Source organism: Trichosurus vulpecula, chromosome 2, assembly GCF_011100635.1.
Source record: "Trichosurus vulpecula isolate mTriVul1 chromosome 2, mTriVul1.pri, whole genome shotgun sequence".
Classification (NCBI taxonomy): Eukaryota; Metazoa; Chordata; class Mammalia; order Diprotodontia; family Phalangeridae; genus Trichosurus; species Trichosurus vulpecula.
Window position 1 is genome coordinate 188,593,998 of NC_050574.1, and position 23,665 is coordinate 188,617,662.

Genomic DNA, 23,665 nt, shown 5'->3' on the forward strand with positions numbered 1-23,665 from the left:
TATCTTCCTTCACCCATTGAGTAGGCAAGAAATATAATCTCCATTATCCATATGAAGTCGTGAAAAGCATTTCCATATTAAATGTGTTACAAAAAGAAAAATAAAATGAAAAAATATGCTTCGGTTGGTACTGAGTTCATCAGTTCTCTTTCTGGAGGTGGATAGCATTTTTCATCATGGGTTTCTTGGAATTGTGGATCATTGTATTGATAGAGCAGTTAACTTTCACAGTTGATTATCATTATAATATTGCTATTACTGTGTACAACGTTCTAGTTCTGCCCACTTCACTTTGCATCAGCTCATATAAGTCTTCCCAAGTACTTTGGAAACCACTCCTTTGACCATTTCTTACAGCACAATAGTATTCCATTACATATCACAACTTGTTCAGCCATTTCCCAATTGATGGGCTTCCCCCCAATGTCCAATTCTTTGCCACAAAAATTGCTATAAATATTTTTGTATGTATGTATGGGTCCTTTTTCTTTTTCATTGATCTCTTTGGATACAGACTTAGTAGCGGTATTACTGGATCAGAAAGGATGCACAGTTTTATAGCCCTTTGGGCATAGTTCCAAATTTCTCTCCAAAATGGTTGAATCAGTTCACAACTCCACCAACACCAAAATCTTTTCCAACATTTGTCATTTTCCTTTTTTATCATGTTACCCAATCTGATAGGTGGGAAGTCGTACCTCAAAATTGTTTTAATTTGTATTTTTCTAATTATTAGTAATTTAGAGCATTTTTCTATATGACTATTGGTAGCTTTGATATCTAAAAACTACCTGTTCATATACTTTGACCATTTGTCAGTGAATGCCTTGTATTTTTATGTATTTGGCTGAGTTTCCTATATATTTGAGAAATGTGACCCTTATCAGAAAACCTTGTTGCAAAATTTTTTCCCAGTTTCCTACTTCCCCTCTAGTTTTGGCTGCATTGGTTTTGTTTGTGCAAAACATTTTAAACATAATGTAATCAAAATTATCCATTTTATCTCCTCTATTTCTTTAGTCTTAAACTCTTCCCTTATCTGTAGATCTGAGAGGTATTTTTGTCCATGCTTTCCTAATTTGCTTATGATGGCACCCTTTATATCTAAATCATATTGACCATATCTTGGTATATGGTGTGAGATGTTGGTTTATGTCTAGTTTCTGTATGACTGCTTTCCAATTTTCCCAGTAGTTTCTTTTGAATAGTGAGTTCTTGCCCCAATAACTTGGACCTTTGAGTTTATCAAACTCTAGATTACTATGGTCAATTTACATACATGTGCAGATTGTGTGTCTAATCTGTTGCCAAGATCAGCCTCTCTATTATCTTATCCAGTGGCAGATTGTGCTGATCACTGCTTTGCAGTTTTGTTTGAGATCTGGTACTGTTAGACCTTCCTTCTTCACTTTTTTTTTCATTGATTCCCTTGATATTCTTGACCTTTTGTTCTCTCAGATGAATTTTGTTGTTATTCTTTCTAACTCTATAAAATAGTTCTTTGATAGTCTGATTGGCATGGCACTAAAATAAGTAAAATAATTTAGGTAGTATTGTCATTTTTGTTACATTTTCTTGGCCTACCCACAAGCAGCTAATATTTTTCCTCTTGCTCAAATCTGTTTTTGTGTGAAAAGTGTTTTGTAATGTGTTCATGTAATTCCTACGTGTGTGTTTGCACAAACGTTCCTGTGTTTGCAGGTAGACGCCCAAGAATTTTATAGTCTGCAGTTGTTTTAAATGGAATTTCTCTTTCTATCTCTGCTGGGTTTTGTAGGTATAGGGTTGCAATATTCAAATGTGACAGCATTTCCCTCACTGCAATCATAGATACTTGGAGGTATGAGTCATAGAATCAGTCATTTTCAGTTGAAAGACTTTGCAGTTCAGTTCTCAGTCTGAGACTTACCGGCTCTGTGACCCTGGGCAAGTCACTTACCCCTGTTTGCCTCAGTTTCCACATCTGTAAAATGAGCTGGAGAAGGAAAAGGCAAACCACTCCTAAATAGAGTCATGAAGGGTTTGGCATAATTAAAAAGTGAAACAAAACATTCCTTACAATAGCCCCTATGAGGCTACCAATACAAATATTATCTTAATTTTATAGATCAGGAAACTACTGACTTTATGTATATTTTGTATTTATTTGTTCATATGATTTTCCACAATGCTTCCTCCTCCCCCTTTCCCTGCCAAGTATTGCCCCATCTCCTTCTCCCTCCACCCCCTGTTCTTGTTTCTCTTTCTCTGTTTCCCTCTCTCTCTCCCTTCTTATTCTTCTTTCTCTTTTTTTCTCTCCTTCATCTTATTCCTCACTCTGACTGTCTTTCTCACTCTCTTTCCTTGTTCTTGTTCCTCCCTCTCTTTCTCTCTCTCTCTTCCCTCCCTCTGTCTTTGTCTTTCTCTCTCTATTCTTATTCTTCTTTCTCTCTTTTTTTCTCTCATCTTGTTCATGTCTGTCTGTCTGTCTCTCTCTCTCTCTCACACACACATACACACGCACACACACACGAATGCAATTTCCTTGTGGGCTATTTCAGTTTTACCTTTGTATCCCCAGTATGATAGTTGTTGAGTTGAAGTAAAGCAATGTGGCCAGGGTGACCCAACCAGGAAGCGTCAAAGCTCTAACTCAAACCCAGATCTTCTGACTCCCAAACTACCTTATTTTTCACCATAACATGCTGCAGGAATGTAGGAGCATGTTACGAGAGGAAGCGCCCTCAAATTTTTTATGCAACGTGGCTACAGCTACATTGACTGTTTTGATAGATGTAGATAGAATTTGAGTTCTGCTTTCCTAAACTGAAATAGCTTGAGTTGTGTTCTGTGCATGGTTTGTCAGAGATACTTACAAAGGCCTGCAGTTTCTTCTTTGACCCACAAACCATAGGGTTTGTAGGGAAAGGAAAAAATCAGAATTTCAAAGACCTGATTTTCAAAGTTTTGAGAAGCTAATACATTGATAAGAAATAGAAAAAGAAAACAACAAAAAAAGCTTTATTGGGAAATCTTTTTGTAGAAAACTTTTTAAGTGTTTTCTAACATCTAGAATCAGGTTATGAATCTAAGTCCTGTTATAACATGGATTTCCATGTTTTATAAATCAGTTGTCCAATCTAGAAAATGTAAGTGATCCCACTTGGTTCAACAGCAGACACAGATATCGTTTCATTGGTGGAAGTGATATTAAAAAGAACCTGTTGCACCTTAAGGATCATGAGACATTTCCATTTGCCTTGCAGCTAAAATGTCCAATGTGTGTTGTCTCCCCATTAGAATATGAGCTGAAGAGCAGGGACTGTCTGACTTTTCAATTTGTATCACCAGCGCTTAACACAGTACTTCACACAAAGTAAGCACCGAATGAATGCTTCATTCATTTATTCATATTATGGCAATTAGTAGTTGTACAAATTAATTTATATCCTCAGACTTAAAATGCCATTTGTCCATTTGAATTATGTAGTAATCCATGGGAATGATCCTCTTGGTATAGTGGGGAGGGAATAGGAATTTATTAAGTGCCTTGTTCAGTTGTTAGTGATGTCACTTTTTGTGACCCCATGGACCATAACTTGTCAATACTGTCCATGGGGTTTTCTTGATACTAGAGTGGTTTGCCATTTCCTTCTCCAGTGGATTAAGGCAAGAAGAGGTTACGTGACTTGTCCAGGGTCACACAGCTAGTGAGTTTCTGAGGTCAGATTTGAACTCAGGTCTTCCTTACTCCAGGCCCAGTGCTCTATCCACTATACCAGCCAGCTAGAAAGATCACTGTCAGTAGACCTGGCATCCAAACTTTAGCTCTGCTCCTTACTCCCTGTGTGATTTCCTGTGGGCAAATCGCTTTGTCTTTTCCTCATCTATGAAATGAGGAATGGTAGGAGATGATCTTGCTGTTCCTTGCTGTTCATATCCCATTTTTTTCCAGCTCTCCCTCCTGTTTTTTCTCTTTCAGTGATATTCCCTAACCATAGCTTTGGTAGTGAATGCAGTGTTTTTCTCATGCTTTACCTCCAGCATTGCTTCCTTAAAGTGTCGGTAACAGCAGGTGGCAAGATGACAATTTGGTAAGACATTGTGCATAAGACAGTTGTATATGGCATTCTCCACCTACCCACAATCCCAGAATGTAAAACCCAGAAAAAAGGAATAAGTAATTCTCACACTTGCCGTATACAACTTGGGCTTTTTACCCAAGCTGGCATGAATTCTTCAGTGAGATTTTCTTTTCACATCTCTCATCGTGTTTACCAAATGGAAAACAATTCAGGAAGATCATAAAATCCTAGATCAGGAGTTAGGAGAGACCTCATCTACCTTCATCTATCATTCATCATACCCTTCATTGTACAGATGGGGACCCAAGAGCCAGAGGGTTTAAGTGACTTACCCTAGGTCATACAGGTAATAAATTGCAGAGGTGGTATTTAAATCCAGGTTCATTGACTCCCAGTTTACCACACTTTCCATTATACCATGTTGTCTGCCCAACGAGATCTCCTCTTTGTAAGTCAGGACATCCTCATTCCATTTTAATCTAATGCCCTGCCCCTTCCAGTCAGCTCTTCATTCAGGATGAGTTTTTCTTCTTGTGAAAGCTTATCTTGAAGCATCTTTTTCTGGGCAATTTGCTCATTTTGCCTTAGTTTTAGTTTTTCGTTTTTGTTTACTATTTGCAATATCCTAGATTTTTTAGAAAAAGCCCTTTTCTAAATGTGTGATTTGTACGCCTCAACTGTTTCACTTCTAAATCAAGCATCAAGAATTAGTCAGGTGTTTTGGGAGAGTTAATTTATTATATGAAGATACTTAAAACACATTTTGTTAAATGACTAGAAATACAAGACAGGACCAAAACTCATTCATAACTGCAGCATACATTCTGTTTGTATAAAAGTAACCTTAAAAATTCCAGTTTCCTTAAATATTTGTGCACAAAAAGCATATACATATAAATATATATATATATACATATATTTTCTACCCACTTGATCAAAGATGTATTAGAAAGATTAGGCTTCTGGTTCAAGATTCTTATGGACTGAGAAACCAGGCATAACTCCAATGTTTAATCACTGTCAAAGCTTTGTTTTGAATGTCTAATCAGCATTTTTTCCTGGCTGAGTACGACCTAATAAGCTGTTCCCTGCTCAACCTGCATCATTCCATCCCCCTCATTAACCATGAAATGAAATTTTCTATTTTAATTATGAAATGATGCTGCCTGACTTTGTTTGGAGTTGCTGGCTCTGATAATAGACAACCTCGTTGTAAGCTTTTCTATATCATTGTCTTTGTTCGATTTGGAAAATTAGAGAATTGATTCGGGATTTTGTCTTTTTTTAATTCCTGTTATATTTCCTGATATTTCTGGCTGTCTAACTCATACTTCTAGTCAGCTACGACTGGTGGGAAGTGTAAAGAAGAGAGAAGACACAGCCTTACCTTCCCACAGGTACTGACTCTGCCTTTTATTTTGCTTCATTTCTTCTCTGGTATATCTAGATCATCCAGCCACACTCACTACTCACCTTTGGGCTTCCATTTTCCTTTCTGGGAATGTTCCTATTTAAATGATACTTTGTTCTTTCCTTTTCCATGCAAATGAAACTTTGGGACATGCAGTTGAAAGAGTAGGTCAAATAAGAAAGCATAAAATCCCTCTCTCATTCAACTTATACATTTGAGGACAATGAAATGTAGTTTATTCTAAAGAGAATAGCAACTTCCATAATGTTGATTGGTCTGTCTGCTTCTGGATAGAGATCCCAGTGGGAGCACACGGCTTTTCTTCAAGTATGACCAAACTTTAGCCTCAGTTTTCTTTTATGGGTTTCAGCTCAAGCCAGGCCTAAATCTCCAGGCCCTCAAAATGAACACTTTTTGACATCCTGGCTCTCTTCCTTCATCCCTCTGTATTTAGGCCCAATGACTTAAGGCAAGTGAAAGGGGACATTCCTCTTCTAGGACTTGGACTATCCAACCTCGCCTAATTCTAATGGCTTGAATAGATGACATAAGACCTTATAGATTATGTGCTACAAGAATTTTAAAGTGCTTGATAGATAATATTTAGTTCATGTTCTCAAGAATTCCCTATAGGAGAGAAGGAATCCCTATCACATCAGCTAATTAGCTGAAATAGGGATTTAGGTATCTTTCTTGTTGCCTGACCTTATTGGAGGAGATGAATTGGTTTCAAAGGTGGATGTTTTTTTTTCCCTTTCCCCAGCCTTTATTTTGCCAATTCGAAAATCTTGTCCTAGAGTCTGTCTCCAAAAGCCTACATCTTCACTCTAAACTTCCTTTCAGGAATCACTATACAAAATCTGGTACAAAAGCAACATAAATAGCTTTTAGCTCCTGTACATTAATACTGTTGATGATAATGACATTCATCATTGTAAGTCTAAAATGTGGCCCTGAGCCCAACAGCCAGCATTCATTAGATCCAACAGTCATAAGCCCAAGCTAATGACCACTAGCTTCATGTGAACCATGAATAGAAGAAGCTGGAGCCATCCTGGCATGGCATCTCCAGAACTGTGCATAGGAAAGGCAGAGCCGTGAGATTTGTTAAGGCCAGCTAAATGGTACTAATGTTACAATGAAAATTTCTTAGGATGAGAATGGTTTACGGTAACATTTCCAAGGAATGTCTTTATTCTTCCCTTCCTGGAATTCAGAAAAAAAAAGTTCCTTCACCCCATCACTCTTTCTACTCCCCCATTTTACATGCCCCAAATCTAAGATAGATTAGGAAGAAGCAGCCCATGATGTGGGTGCTATGCTATTCTCCTAGCTCCCACCACAGAGACACAGCTCTTTTTCTTGCCTTTTCCTTTCTTTTGTCTATGTCTCCTTTCTTCTCTCCTCTCTCCTCCTGTACCCCATTCTTATATCTTAAGTATACTTGTGGTACCCATGGTAAATGTTTAGCTCGCAGTTGGCCCTCAGAGCTTTAAAAAAATGCCATTCTTTGTTTTGATGCTGATGGGGCTCCAGATAAAAGGATGACCTAGAACCCAGAGAGTCTCAGAACAAGAACCAAAGATACTTATTGGTCTCCTAGGAAATAGGAAAATAGAATTGAGAGTTGGATAAGGGCTTAGCAATCATCTAATCCAACCCCTTCATTTTACAGGCCAGGAAAGTAACTTTCCCAAGGTCACACAGGTAAGAGAGCTGGAATATGGGTCCAGGTCCCCTGAATCCAAGTCAGTGCTCTATACTATGCTACCTCTCTTGATTTCTTTTATCGGACGGTCACTGTTTTTCCTTGATTATCCAAATGAGGCCAGATGCTAGACTCCCCAGGGGCATATATGGTATGGTTATGCTGTTGGGCCCAGAAATAATTTAGATCATTTACTATGTATCTAAAGGTTTTAGTGAGAATGCCTCTGTTCATGTTCATGTTTTCATTTTTTTTGTTAGTCTGGAAAAGCACTCTTAAAAATTTTTTTAAATGGCTCCTGTGGAAAGGAAAAGGGTTAAAATGTAAGTGTATTACACTGGAGAAAACTAATTTATACTGGATATAAATATGCATTTGCTTCTTGCAATACTTCTTTATGCTAAAGTTTTAGACTGGTGGGTTGGAGTACAAGACCACTGAATTGTAGTCAGGAGGAGGAGAGCAGCATGAGATCTTCCTTTCCAGCTCAGAGTTGTCATATGTAAATCTGCGATTCACTTCGTTGACATGACCGCAGCTGGAATGGCAGAAAGTAGGCCTGGTCATATCAGAAAGGCCTGATTCCTTGCTTCTGCTGGTCACTTTTAAGCTACAAAAAGAAAATCAAAAAAGTTTGTTTTGTTCTCTCCTTTTCCTGAAAATGAACATGTCGCTTATGTTCCTGTGCGAATCGGTACGTGTATTCACTCCCCATTAACTTTGCTCTATTTCATGGTCATAGAATGCTTTCCTAAACTCAGAGAGTCATTTGATGATGACGAGGTCACAAGAGGAACTGGATATGTGGAGAAATCAGGGCAAATCCAGCAGTCACTAGTGGGAAGACAATTTAAAGGGTCAGTAATACTTGCCTCATGTTGAAGGCCTGCCAAGATTTTACTACTATGACCACAATACAGTAGCACATTCTCAGCATTGGAAAGGCCTAAAAGACCAAACCTAACCCATACCTTAAAAATCTCTTCTATGTCATACTCAATGGTTATTCATCCCTCCTTTTGTCTTTGAAACATGTTTCTCTCTCAACCCAGGAACTTTTGGGAGTATGAGGAAATAGCTTTTTCCCATTGATTTAGGAGAGTTAAGAATGATTTTATTGCCTGGGTTTGCCTGTTCTGCTTTATTAGCATAATTCAATTATTTGATTTTTATTGATTTGCCTGATCTGTAAGTAGATTCTGCACTAGATAGAGGCTCCAGCCTAAGCTATATTTCCCTTCCCTGACATTAAACCTTCCCTATTGTGAAGGGAAGCATTATGGAAAATAAAAACTAATGAGACTTCATATTACTTTGCTCTCCTGGGGCATTTCCAATCCTGTAAGGATAGCATTAGCAGGTTAGGTTTATACATAATCATAAAATGAAGGAGTGAGGTCTCAGATGTTGGAGAAAAGCAACTTCTGTGCTCAGCTTGACATAGTCCATATAACCAAATGGCTAATACGGAAAACTCAGTTTTTCTCCCCCCCTTGCAATCTTAATTAAAATATTCAGGTTGATAAATTATGTCCAATGTGTCAGTCTTGTTATAACCTGATTGGCAGAGGACAAATGCCCTGATTAAATTTTTAGAATCAATAGAGTGGCTATTATAGGCTGGATTGTTCCCTTAGACAAATAAGTTATAGTCTAATAGGTTGACTTAAAAGCATTTCAACAACAGGAAAAAGTCTTCAGGACTTGGACCTCTTTTATCCCTACTTCTTCATTGTCAAGTTAATGTCTGCCTGTCTCCTTATCTTCCATGACTCAACACTGCATGATTATAATAGTCATATTAATGTTTAGCTATTAAATGGAGTCGAGCATATGAAATTTAGCTTGGGAACACTCTGGGCACTCCAATTTCCTTTTAATTTGTGACTTAGACCTGCATGGGCTATTTAGATGAGTTTCTTGCCATCATAGGCCAGGGTTGCATGAAAAAGCAGATAGAGCGTCTTTGAGAAAAGGCCAGTCCCTTCCAGGATCAGCCTGACCAGGGAGGGGAAGGGACATCTACCAAGACTTTTCTCTCTTGGGCTCAGTTCTCATCCCCTAAGTCAGGAATGCAGCCAAAGAAGCTGAGGTGGGTGAGTGGGGCTGATGAGAGTGCATGGATATATTCTGAGAAGAAGTGACGGGGATGATAGGATATATGGATATTTACTTGCTCTAGCGTTGTGCTGATTGCTTAGGTCAGACAGGTTCATTGTGATAATGGAAAAAAAGGCAAAAGAATCAAATGCTTGGCTGCCAGAAAGTAGAAGGATTAAAAGACCTTTACTTCAGAGGGGTCACTCTCTGGACAACTGACTTTAATGAGCAACAATAATCATCTCCCAAACATAGAGAAAAAGGGTGTTCAACTACTTTCTGGTTATCAAGAGCTAACCATGGCATGATGAAGATGGGAGAGCATTTCCCTTTGGGAAGAATTTCCATTCAATTTTCCATTTCTTTGGAGCCAAACTGTTCTTGGCTGGTGCACCATAACCATAGGGATTTAGAGCTAGAAGGGACCTTATTTGATACCTTTACCCACAGCCCTAGGAAAAACCTTTTTCTGAGACTAGCACTAGTGTAATATGTCGCTTTCTATATGCTTCTGAAAAAGACTCTGAGAGTAGCCAACCCTCCAATATCCTTGCCCCATCTCCTCATTCCCCACCCTGGTTCCCACGTTCCCTACCCAAACATCAAGGGAGACTTAGGTTTGCTCTCTGTCCAAGTGAAGCGCTTCAGCTCTTGAGGTGCCAACACCATGCCGCTATCTGCCTGGTAATCCTATGAGAGGAGGAATAGGGTTAGGCTATATGATCAATAAATGCAGAACAACATGGCCTCGGAGACTCAGACTTGATCCATCCTTCATTGGATGTATGTCTGAAACCATTCCAGGACTTCCTACCCACCATCAACTTTTCCTGTGGGTATGCGTCCTCTACCCTGGCCCCAATTATACTGAAATGCATGAATCCACCAATTAGGTAGGCATTTCTGACACCAATGACCCCAAATACTGAAAGTGAATTCAGCAAAGTAACAAGAAAGAACACTAACAACTGGGGTTGGGGGGATCAGAGAAGGTTTCACTTCTCTGTGGGATCTAAGGAAAGAAAAGGGTGAATGGAAAAGATGGGATAGAGGTATATGACTTGGCAACAAATTGGATATGGGAGAGTGGTGAAGAATCAGAGAAAAGAAGAGTCAAGGATGTCTCTAAGATTATGGATGGGGTATCCAGAAGGAAGGTGGTGCCATCAGCAGAAATACTGAGGTATGGAGGAGATCAGGTTAAAGAGATATCATGAATTCCATTTTGAACATGCCTAAAGGGCACTGAGGAGGAAGAGCCCAGCCTGATCATGCAGAACTGGAGTGCTGGAGAAGAACTAGGGCTGAATGTATAGAATTCGGAATCATCTTCCTAAATATGCTATATAAGCCCATAGGAGCTGATGTGCTTCCTACAGAGATGGTGTAAAAGAAGAAGAGAAAAGGGTCCAGAAGTGGTAGAGGGAGAAGGTCCATCAAAAAGGAATGAGAAAGAGCAACAAGTTAGCAAGAGAGCCAGGAAGGCAGTTATGGAGCCTATATCTGGGATAAAGGGGATCAGCAGTATAAAAGTTTCAGAGATCAAGGAGAATGAGGATGGAGAGAACAAGATCGCCAAATGGAGCAGGTAAAGTTGGTAACCTTGCATATGACAGTTTTAGTAAGAGATTCATAGTGAAATGAAGAAAAGATATAAGACAAAGATGATGGCTTAAAGGAATGGCATGGTCAGGTGAAGGACTTTCAGAAGAGTTATCCTGAAGGATAGTGAATGGGAAAAACTGAGCCTTTGTCTGGAACCACGTTCCATGTTCCTTTTTTGATAAGTTCTTTATATAATAATAAAAATAAATTTATAAAGTAAAAGTTTATGTAAACCCATCCCCCCTCCATCCTTCTCCATTTCTCTTTTTGGTGCCACCATCCTTCCAATCACAAAGATTCAGTACCTGAAATTCATCCTTGGCTGACTCTTCTCCCTCATCCTCCATATCCAATCAGTTGCCAAGTATCATCAGTCCTACCCCCAAGATATCCCTCTATATCCATGCCCTTCTCTTCACTCACACAGCCTGGACTGCACTCTCATTCAGGGCCTCACCATACCTTACCTGCAATTATCTAACTGGCTTCCCTGCCTAGATTCTCCTCCTCCAATTTATCCTTCACCTGGTGCCAAATTAATGTTCCTAACACATCGATCTAACTATTTCACATTATACCTCTTCCCCCAAATCCTCAATGGTTCTTCATTGCCTCTAGGGCAAAATATAAACTCCACTGCCTGATATTTAAAGTATTGAATATTATTCCCCTTCATACATTTTCCATTCCAGTCAAACTGGCCTACCACACACATTCCTTGAACATTACGTTCTCCATAGACTGCCTCTGCACTTTTCCACAAATGGTACTCCACGTTAGGAATGCCCTACTGCCTCACTGTGCCTTGTAGAAACCTCAGCTTCCTCCCTGAACATATGACAGAGGTGCCACCCCCTACATGAAACTTTTCCTAATACCCCTCAATTAGCATGATCTCCCTCTTAAAAGTATTTTTAAACATATTTTGTATTTACTTGCCTATATTCTATGTTCTCTGGGTAACGATATTGCTAATAATAATTATTAGCTAGCATTTATACAGAACTTGAAGGTTGCAGAGCACTTCATAAATATTTCATTTGGTCCTCATAACAACTTTCAGAGGTAAGTGCTATTATTATTTCCATTTTCAGATGAGGAAACTGAGGCACAGAGAAATTAAGTGACTTGCCCAAGGTCAGTCACTCAGCTAGTAAGTGTCTCTGTGGTTGCAGTGGGACCCAAGTCTTCTTGACTCCAAGTCTAGAGGTCTATCTACTGTACTACCTGATTTACTCTAGGTAGAATGTAAGTTCCTTGAGACACTGTTTCAGTTTTGTGTTTGTATCCTCAGGACCTAGCACTACCCCTTGCACATATTAGGTAACTAATAAATGTTTAATTGAACCAACTGCAGTAAACATAAAAGTTACTTCCCATTTCATCCTCTTTAAATTTAGAGTTAGACTAGTTGTTCTCTAAAGTTGCTTCTGCATCTAAAAGACATTCGATGAAATTGTAATGATTTGATGTTACCTAAAGACTCATTTTGGGAAATTTTCTGGTCGCTTGGACTCTGTGTTCTAGTAAATGTCTTTTCTTTTTTTCATTCTTGCAGTTTGTCACAGTTTTCTGTGATACTTCATCGATTCTTTGTCCTTTGCCCCCTTGTCCTATAACCACTCTTTTATCGTCTTGCAATTTTTCTGGATTATTCTCACCTATTTCTATTCACAAGCTGCTGAATGAAGCTGGAGGAAATCTCACAACTGTGCTGAGTATATTACAAATTCTCGTTATCCAACCTCAACTGGGCTTCCACTGCTGTGAGGTAGTCTTTTTATTCCTCCTAAACAGATTCCCTATGTCACTCCCTACAGAAGATATTCCAAACATTCTCTTCCTTCTTTCCTTCCTTTCTTCCTTCCTTCCTTCCTTCCTTCCTTCCTTCCTTCCTTCCTTCCTTCCTTCCTTCCTTCCTTCTTCCTTCCTTCCTTCCTTCCTTCCTTCCTTCCTTCCTTCCTTCCTTCCTTCCTTCCTTCCTTCCTTCCTTATTATTTCCTTCTATAGCATCTCTTCACTTTTCACTTCACATTTTTCTTCTTACTCTAATGAAAAAAACTGAGGCCATTTAATGTGAACTCCCTCTTCTCCCATTCTTTTAATGTCAAAACTCATTGACATCATCTTCCAATCTCCTCCTTTCCCTCAGTCTCTGACAAAGAGATGACTCTTCTCCTTGCCAAGGCTAGCAACCTCTCCATGTACACATGATCCCCTCCCTTCCCATCTTTTCCAACAGATTGCAACCTCAGTCAGCCCACCTCTCCCAAATTAAGTCTCCTTCATTCATAAAAAAACCCTCATTAGACCCAACTCTCCCCCAAAGCTATTGCTCTATATCTCCTTTATTTCTGAGTCAAACTTGATAAAGTTAGGTACACTCACTGCCTATACTTTCTCTTCTCTGTCTACCATTGCAATCTCTTCCCCCTCAGCCCTTTGCAACATGGCTTCTAACAGCATCATTCAACAGAAACTGCTCTCTACAAAGTTACCAGTGATCTCTTAATTACAAAATCTGATTTTTTTTCCCCAAGCGTAATCCTCAGCAAGAGTAGAGGAGTGAGCAGTCAAAGAGTGCATTAATGTTATGAACCTGGGAGACTGGAATGGTGATGTCCTCAACAGAGATTGGGAAGTTGAGAAGAAGGGAGGGGCTAGGAAGGGTGGAGATAAAGAGTTCTGTTTTGGATATTTTGAGTTTGAGATGTTTATGATTATGTTTATGTTTCCAAGATATCCAGTTGGAAATGTTCAATATATAGTTGTCGATGTGGGAGTAGAAATCAGTGGAGAGACTAGACCTGGGAGTCATCTGCAGAGAAACCATAATTAGACCCTCACTACAATCCTTGTAGCTGAGCAGTCTTAAGTTAGTGCTAGCCAGCCAGGCTGCAGGAGGCTCTCAGGTTGCTCTGATGTCTGGCCCATAATCCATATTAGCGCAATTCATCAAGGGCATGAGTCTGCATTACTTACCTCAAACACTGTGGTGGCCTTTGGGGAAAGCTCTTCAAAGGTTTTTACTCTCTGTGGGTGCGTGAATTTGAAAGCATTTACATATCTGTTCAAACAGCAGAGAGAAAGAAAAAAGTCAAGCCGGGAAAAGGTATGCAGCTTTGGTTGGCTAGAAGACTATAGGGGTACTGGGTGGTACCCAAGGTAAACAGTAGAGACTGATGTGCTCTTCCCACAGGTTGAAATCTTAATAACTTTTTTCCTGGGAATACTGATGCTATCACTGCTACTTCCAGTAGAGTCCATTAAAATCCCGATGTCTCAAGCCAAAAATTGCCAAAAGACTCCTCTGCAGGGGTCCCTGCCTCCAGAAATGCCCTTACCATGCATTCTTCAGTAATCCTCCACAGTCAATGAGCCCATGAACTCTAGAGGGCCTTCCTGAGCAATATCACCACCTAGAGAGTAACAGCCACTTCAGTTGCAGAAGCAGTGTGAAATAATGAGAGGCTGTTGTTGAGACATTTCAGTTATATCCAAGTTTTCATGACCCCATTTGGGGTTTTCTTGGCAAAAATACTAGAGCAGTTTGCCATTTACTTTTCCAGCTCATTTTTACAGATGAAGGAACTGAGGCAAACAGGGTTAAACGGAGTCACATAGCTAGTAAGTGTCTCAGGCTGGATTTGAACTCAGGTCCTCCTGACTCCAGGGCCGGTGGTCTATCCACTGTGCCACGTAGCAGTGAGAGGCAGCAGAGTGTAGGAGAAAGAACTTTGGGTTTTAATCCCTGCTCCATGAGCTGTGTGACCTTGTAACATTTTGCTTTTCAGTTTCCTTATGTGTAAAATGGGAATAATACCAGTATCGCAGGATTGCTGGAAGGATAAAGTAGGATAATATTTTTAAAGTGCTTTGTAACCACAACTGCTGAACTTGGAATCAGACCTGGGTTCAGATTGCCATGAAACTGTATGTGACCATTTTCTCATCTTTAAAATGGAAATACTAATTTCTATACTTTTATCTCACAGGGTTGTTGTGAAATCTGGGTGAGATGACGTATGTGAAACACCTTGCAAACATTAAAGTGCTATATGAATGTTATTGCTGACACGGATTATTATTAGACATTCATCATTTTCAAGCCTGGAAAGAACTTAGAGGTCAATGGCTCTAACCCCTTTATTTTATAAATGAAAGAACTACATCACAAAGAGATAAATTGATTTGCCCAGAAGTTATGTGGGTTGGTGTATAGCCACTTGTACTCCCATACCACTTGGCTTTGGAATAACCCCCGGGAATGGAACAATCCTTGGAGCAAATTCATTTGTATTTGATCAATAGTTGTCCCGGAGCTAGTAAGCCGGTGGTTAGGAAAAGATGAGATTGTCCAGATGGGGAAAGAGCGGAAAGAGGTTTTGTGTTTCCACTCCTGCCACGGATTTTCAAGAGTCTGTTAAATGGTTCACTCACAAAGGCAACTTCAAATTCACCTACTAAATATGTGAAGGGTTACTATGTAGAAGAACTTTTACACTTGTTTTTGGATCCAGAAGGCAGAACTAGGACCAATGGATAGAAGTTATAGGGAGGCCAGTTTCAGCTCAGTATAAGGAAGCACTTCCTTTGTGATTGGAGTGATCTGTACCCAGGAACTAGCTCACATTTAATAGCTTACATTTACCTAGCATTTCAAGGAGTCCAAAACATTTTCCTCAATATAACTCCATGAGGGAGGCGGTATAAGTAATATTGTCTCCATTTTCAAGATCACTGGATTTGGACCTAGAAGGGAACCTTAGAGGCCCTTGAATCCAAGTTTCTCATTTGGGGAAACTGAGGCATGGGATGACTAAATGACTTGCCCATGATCGTACTGATAGCATCTTTGGAAGGATTTGAATTCAGTTCTTCTGGACTCCAAGTCCAGCAATATATCCCCTCTACTATGCTGCCTCTTATTTTTTGATGAAGAAATTGAGGCTTTGAAAGGTTAAATGATTTGTTCGTGGTCCCCTAGCTAATAAGTGTTAGAAAAGGAATTCAGTCAAACTCAAGTTTTCTGACTCCACAGAAACTCAGTGTTGAAAGTAATCTTGGATACTATCTGGTCTAACCATACCTGAACAAGAATTCCCTTCACAAGATCCCCAAAGTAGTCATTATCAAGCCTTTGCTTAAAGACTTCTACTTTTTTTTTTGTTTTTGTTTTTTTGGCTGGGCAACTGGGGTTAAGTGACTTGCCCAAGGTCACACAGCTAGTACATGTGTCAAGTGTCTTAGGCTGTGCTTAAAGACTTTTAATGAGGGCAGATTATTTCCTCTTGAGGCAGACCATTCCCTCTTGGATAGTTTTGTGGGAGTTTTTTGTTACTTTGAACTGAAATCCAATTCTCTGGAACTCTACCTCTTACTTTTAGTTCTGCTTTCCCAGGCCAAGGAAAACAAGTCTAATCTTTATTCCACAAAACAGCTGTTGTGGAAGTAGGTTCAGGCTAAGAGCCATTAGAGTTTTCCCCCAACTGGCATGTATCACCCAGGCCCTGGGAATATGCCCAGTACTTGACCCTAAGGTGGAGAAAACACTGTAGGACAAACTCAACTTGAACTGGGCTGAGCTTGAGCCAGATCCTTCTGCATAAAATCCTTTGCCTACAGAGCCTCCCAAAGAAGTTAAGTCCAGATGTCCTTCTGTTATTCTGTGCTGAACTAGCCACCATCATAGGAAATCTTTAAGCAGAGAATGGATGATCACTTGGGGACATGCTGAAAAGGGGACTGATACTCAGGCTAGTGATTTTTGAGGCCCCTTCAAATGTAAGACACAAGGTTATAGAAACCTTCCCTAAATATATGCGCCTGCCTGTTCCTGTCCTTATGTTTAATCGAGTTGTCTATTACAGAATTCTACTGAGTACCCAAGCCCAAGAAGGCTGTTGCTAGAAAGCCTTGAAAATTGTGTCCTCATGGGAAGAAAAGAAACTGTGAAGACTCTAAGCTTTTCTATGATTCCTCAGTGAAAGTCTCTTAGTGTTTTTCCAATTTATACATCTCACTCTTTGTTCTCTAGGAAGATAAGAAAATCCTGTCTTATATGATTATATGTTGTTGACCCCAACAGAATGTAAGCTCTTTGGGAGAAGGAGCTATTCATTTTTGTCTTTGTACTTCCATTGCCTAGCCACAGTTCCTGACACAAAGTAGATGTTTAATAAGGTTTTTTTTTTTAACTGAATTGAGTTGAATTGCCTTTTGTCTTACCTGACATCATCAGAACTTCCTGAACTGAATTTCGGAGTTGAACTATCTTCTTTGAAATAGGGTTCAGAGAAGGCAGGGGTGGAATATGTGAACCCATTACTTCCAGTCAGTATATTATTCAGTGGAATATAGTCTTTACCATCCTAAAACACCAGAAATATAAGATGTAATTGCACATATTATGGTGATCTTTTTTTTTAAAAGATAAATTTGAAAAGCCATTTGATCCCTTGTAATTTAATACAGGTTTGGTTCTACCTTTTGCACATTTGCTTGAAGCAAGTCTCCTAGTTTTTCCACCAATTCAGAAAATCTTGGCCTTTCTTTGGGGTCCTTATGCCAGCAATCCAACATGATTTGATAACTATTAAAATGAAACACAAAAGAAAATAAATGGACCTCAGTCAATATTCTTGTGAGTTGGAAGATTATCTATATGGTGCCACTGTGCCAATAAGCATTCAGAATTGTCACTACAGCATTTTGGAGACAGTGGTGATTTCCATCACTTTTGAATTTGCCCAAAGCTAGCACGTGTAAGGATATTTGTTTCTTTGAAGGCACTATGGCTGAAATTTGAGCAAGCTGTCACAAGATGTTTCATATTATAGGATACATGCTTTTTCTATTAAATTATTAAAAATAATGCATGATGAGGCTTCAGATAGGCCTCCAACTGATGGCTTCTGTATTTAGGCCTACTATCCTTTCTGTTTCACAATGGGGCTTCATAAATATTTGGAAAGTTGAATTGAATTAAATTCTAATGATGATCATGTCACATAACAAAAACTTTGCATTTCATAAACCAAGTTCATAAGAAAAAAACAATGTGTGACAATGAACTACATATTTTTAGAAGTGATACACTATTTTAGCAAAATTTAAAGAAATAGAAACACACAGGTACAAATCAGTTACCTTCTTTTCAACCTTCAACTATTATAAATTCCTTTGTAGTCAAGCCTTGGTTTTTTTCCTATTTTGCTCTCAAGAGAAAGCTCCCTCCCAAATATAATACTTTGGACATTGAAAGGTTGAGGTTGTATTTGCCTGTCTAGTTCTTGGAATTAAAATTAGACCTTTTTTTTTTTTTACTGCAATCTATAATTGTTCTACCAAAAAAACCCCTTATCTTTAACTGCTTTCTGCTACTTACAAAAAGGTCGTAGACTGCCTCTGCCTGTATTCTGAGTAGCTCTATGTTTCTTTTTCTTTCCAAAGTCAGAAACAGAATAATTTTAGCTTTATACCTATTATTTTTCAAAAGGACAGTGTACCTGCCCTTTTGAAAATTGTAGGTTTTCTTCCTTGTGACCCACTTTTCTGGCCCTTTGAATTTGTTTCTGATACTTAAGGTTATTCAGTCACTTCACTTAGGTCTCATTCAAATTTTATAGCCTCTACTTTACAGAGATAAGGGCACGAATTTGCTTTTTTTCCTCTTCAGGGTCCTAAATTCTCCACCCCCCAAGAAAAAAAAAAACAACTTAAGAGTGTTCAAACAAGACAAATATAGTCATTTAAGCAAAGATTATACAGGTAGTACCAAACAGGTCTGACCACTTCTTATCCTGGATTCCCTAGAAGCAACTGCCATCTTGGTCCGTACTCAACCCCAATCCTAACAACCCCTGTCTTTTTATCTGGCTGCCTGAGCCCTGACGCTGCCAACGCAACTGTTTGCCTAATAGAGCCTCCTCCTCCTCCTCTTTTCTTTGGGGGGAAACTTGAGACTCAAAAAAGTTGGAGGGCAGGTTCAGGGCACTTAGGATGAATAAATAGGGAGGTGTCTGGGCTACTATCACTGCTATGGTCCAGCTATACTATTAATTAAAACTAGCTTTTGTGGATTGGTCTGTAGCACTAACAACTATTGGTAACACTGTTTTGACTGGCAGGCTCCGCCATGCTGGAAGGAGGAGGAAGTGAGGCTGGTGATTTTGCACAGCCCTCCCTCTCTCAAATCCAATTCAATTGCAAGTCATGTCATCTCCCTGACATCACGGTCTTCTTTGAGAACGAGGGACAAACCCCACAACCACACAATATTCCGGAAAAGCTTCAAGTATGGCCCTGGAGCTATACTGAGTCTGTTTTCCAAGGACCAACATAGCTAATCATGGAGAAACACATCATTAGTAGGCTGGATATCAAGTAATGGAATTTTTTTCAGCCATGACAACCAATGAAACAAAGTAAAATTTTAAAATGGCCTGTAGTGCTGTGCAGCACCATTTTGCTTCTGAAGTAATGGTGGCAAAGAGGTGGAAAAGGGGGCAGAAGGCACTAAGAATCACAGTTTTTAGACCATCCACAAGCTTCAGCTTAACTATTGGTATTTTAAAGGTCAGTTCTATGATCAGTGACTAACGAATAGACTTGTTGCTGGAAGTGCTAAATCACACAATCTTGCTGTAAGTGAAACCAGAAGAAAGAAAGAAGGTGCAACAAAATGGAAGTATAGTTAATGGGTATTCCTTCCTGAGACAAAGAAAGGAGTTGGCAGAATGAGTTCAATCATACGTCCAAAGGTTACAAGAAACGTTATTTCATTGGATATCTCATCATCACACTGCAGTACTAATGATAAGTGTGTGCAAAAAAAATTGTCATGGAAACAGTTGTAGCTTATACACTGTTGCTGAGGATGAAGTGGTAGAGAAATTCTTTGAAAGATTCTCCATATCGAACCTGCATATGCTCTGATACTTGATGACTTTAATACAAAGAAGGGGAGAGGTGAGGATAGAGAGAAATATATGGGGAAATATGGCTCAGGAGAAAGAAAAGAGAGAAGTCAAAGACTATGGAAGCCTCATCATTCATGAACGTTTTCTTCAAAATCTAATTGGAAGGTGCTGGATATGGAGAGCACTAAATAACATCACAAAGAATGAAACTGACCACATTTTAGCAAACAGGGAGAGACTTATTGATGTAGGTGTTATCTCTGAGTCAGCTGTCTGTCTAGTCAGACCATTAACCAACTTGTCAGAGCTAAGATCAGAATTTATAATAAAAAAGAAATTAAAAAAAATGAGAAAGAGATGTGGTATGTAGTGTTAAAAGTTTAATCTGAATTATTTAAACAAGTTATTGAAAATTTAAAAATTCAACGTGGAAAGGCATCAGTACTGACTATAATAATTTCATCTAAAAGTTAAACAAATATAAATTATTTGCCATAACAAGGAGACTTAAAGGAAGTCAGATACATCTTAGTCAGTGAATATTTGACTTGCTTGCCAACAGGAGAGTGATGGCTGCCAAAGGCAACACTAGGTTGGAATATAAATATCTGTATTATCTTACAAAGAAGAGTGATGGGTGATCATGAGCACGATTGGTTCATAAAACAGAGGGAATCAGAAGAGAGTAAAGCTAGTTAAAAGAGAGCTTGGCAAGATACTCACTAAGTGAAATCAACCCAAGGTACAGGGTACAATGGAAAGACTGGGGTTAGAGGACTGACCTTCCACTCCTATTTCTAACACTTACTATCTGCATGATGTTAGGGAAGTCACAATCTCCCTGGCCTCAGTTTCCTCATCTGTAAAGATGGACAAGAGGAGTTGGACATGATGGCTGCTGAGATTCTTTCCCACTTTATGTCTCTGACCCTAGATTCAAAGGGCATTCAAGAATGAGAACAGATACAAACAGAAGAAAAATGAAGATTTGAAGAAAAAAAAACTTTCAGCAAACTGTGTCCTCTATGGAGGATAATAAAACCTGTCACACTTGGACCCTAAAATCCTGGAGATGCTTATAGAGGAGGAGGAAATTTCTCTGAAGAGAACAAACATGGGTAGAACAGTCAACCCGGGACAAGTATATATAGGGAAGGAACACACCCATGCACGCACACACCCATATGTATTTATGTTGGAGGGGACAATTGTGAAGTCATTGAGGGACTGAATTACAAGAGATTCAAAGGAAGGGAAGATAGCAAAAGCATGGAAAAAAAAATCTCAGACTTTATTCTTGTCAAAAAAGTGACCAATAGAACAACAGTAATTACCTACTGTCCTATCTATATAAAAGATTTTATAAGGGTTATCTGCACAAAAGTTGAGGACAACTAGATGAGAATATTTGTAAGAAGCAAAGAGCCTTTTGTAAAGGATATTCAACAATGAATCACATCTTTTCTTTTTGACAACTAAATAAAATATGTTCAGAATATAAGATCCTATTGTGCTTACTGGTTTTTTGATTCCAAAACAGCATTTGACTTTGTAGAACAAAATGCCCCCTTACCAGCTCTTTTACAGTCAGGTTTCTCCCACCTGTACATTAAGGTCATTCGCGACTCCTCAGAAGTTATAAGAACAAAAATAAACTTGTTCAATGGGCTTATGAAAAGAAACATCAGCTGAGAGAGAAAAGAAGCAGATGCATGCTAAAGGTAAATGTGCCCCATGATAGAGGCTTCATCCACTGCAGAGTCCAAGTTGAGTGGTAGTTTCCTGTGAATGGTGAGATTCTCCAGATGATTCTATTTATGAGTGACTTTGTGTTGATTGTATCAGACCCTAAAACATTGCAGAGACTCCTGGAAGAGATTTATAGTCCCTCAAAAAAACCAAACCCTATGGTGATCTCACCAGCACCAATGGATTCAATTACAAAAAAGAAAGAGGAAGGAAGAAAGGAAGGGGAAAAAAGGGAGGGAGGAAAGGAGGAAGGAAGGAAAAGCATGAGGAAGAATTGTACATGATGTGTAGATGTGAAGGGGTTGTGATCTATAACGGTGGAAGGACACCCACTGTTGAGAGAGTGCCCAGTCCATACTCAGTTGGACTTAGTTGTTTCATTGGAGAACAAGGAGGCAACAGCAGAAGCTCTTTAGCTGAAGGGAATTTAGAGGAAGCTAGAATCTACACAGCCAGGCATGATGCCACACACATGTCAGTGGAACATCTGAAGGTGGCAAACAGAACTTTTAGCTGACCATTTTGTTGTTTTCCTCCACGCCCATCTCCTGCAGCCTGACCCACTGACCACACTTCTTGCTAGCTCCCTTGGATCCTGCTTTGGCTTCAGGCCCCACTTATGGCTTATGGCTTTTTGGCTCCATGGTTACTTATCTTGGCTTGCTCCCATAATGAGTTTACCCACTGCCTGCCCAGGGATGGCCTTGCTGTGGACTCTTTTTCCCAAACTTTCCAAATTGGAAAAACTTCAATCAGTGCTGTAGAATCCTTCCAACCCACAGCCCGTGGTGGGTTCTGCCCTTATCCTGGCCCACACCAATGAAATTACAGATCCACCAAAGTACAGCATGCCCTTTACTAGTACCCAAAGACTTTCACACACAAGACATCATTTGGTCTTCAGGCCAGTGCCATGCTATGTGGTTGTGCACATATTATTCCCACTTTAATTCAGGGAAAAGTAAGATTTGAAAAAATTTAAGTGACTTGTCTAAGGTCCTGCTGGTACCGATATCAAACTATGCAGAAGCACTTCAAGAAGTATGAAGCAGGATACCGGTAAATGGCAGATTCCCTTACAGTGGCTGAGCAGGGATGAGAAGGGGACTGACTCTTGGTTCTTGTTCAGCTCTGACTTTTTGCTCACCCTTAAGTGGAGAGGAGACATTCTCCTGTCTCCTATGGGAGACAGGGAGCTGAGACACGCTTTTAGAGCTACAGTTACAGCTGCCACATGCCCTCTCTAATGTCTGCAGAGGGCTCCTCTCCCCTGATACCTCCAGCTCCCCTGACTTCTCTCCTCTTGTAATACTGACCTTCCACACTGTCTAGGTTATTTACATATAACAGGACTTATCCTCTAGGAACACAGAGTCTAAGGCAACATTATGAATACACCTCTCATATGCCCAGTCTACATAATCAGATAAATGTTACTTTTCAAAAGTGATTTTAATAATAAAAATAATAATATTAGCTTGTATTTATATAGTGTTTAGTATATGCCAGCCACTGTAAAGCTAAGTGCTTTACAACTATTGTCTCATTTTCTCTTTACAACAACTCTGGGAAGGAGGTACTATTATGACCCCCATTTCACAGTTGAAGAAACTAAGGCAGATGGAGGGAAAGTGACTTCCCCAGGGTCACACAGCTAGTAAGTGTCTGAGGTCAGATCTGAATGCAGGTCTTTCTGATTCCAGGCCGTGAGTGTGTAATTATATATGGAGTGTTCCAAAAGTCGGTACAATTTTGAGTTTTAATTTAATTTTTTTTCCTTTTGGAGGGGGGAAGGAACGGCAATTGGGGTTAAGTGACTTGCCCAAGGTCACACAGCTAGTAAGTAGTGTCTGAAGCCAGATTTGAACTCAGGTCCTCCTAACTCCAGGGCTGGTGCTCTATGCACGGCGCCACCCAGCTGCCCCCAATTTTAAGTTTTAAAAGCTTAAAACTAAGGCTTTTGGATCACCCTGTATATACATACATACATACATACATACATACATATATATATATATATATATATATATATATATGTGTGTATATATTTTAAAAGCAGGCTTCTGATCTCAGTGGTAGAGGGGTCTACCACCAGGGCGGTGGTAGA

At 39.5% G+C, this 23,665-nt stretch overlaps 1 protein-coding gene across 1 annotated transcript in view; it reads right to left on the reverse strand.

Annotated features, from left to right (window-relative positions):
* Positions 1 to 4,794: 4,794 nt before the first annotated feature.
* Positions 4,795 to 23,665, reverse strand: part of FLT1 (fms related receptor tyrosine kinase 1) — a 194,570-nt gene continuing 175,699 nt past the window's right edge. Inside the window, exons 26-30 of the mRNA XM_036744332.1 lie at positions 17,375 to 17,480; positions 17,117 to 17,259; positions 13,871 to 13,955; positions 9,879 to 9,973; positions 4,795 to 7,793 (exon numbers count right to left, since the gene is read on the reverse strand). Of these exons, the coding sequence (XP_036600227.1) occupies positions 7,592 to 7,793; positions 9,879 to 9,973; positions 13,871 to 13,955; positions 17,117 to 17,259; positions 17,375 to 17,480 (631 nt within the window). The 3' untranslated portion in view covers positions 4,795 to 7,591. The remainder of the gene's footprint in view (positions 7,794 to 9,878; positions 9,974 to 13,870; positions 13,956 to 17,116; positions 17,260 to 17,374; positions 17,481 to 23,665) is intronic.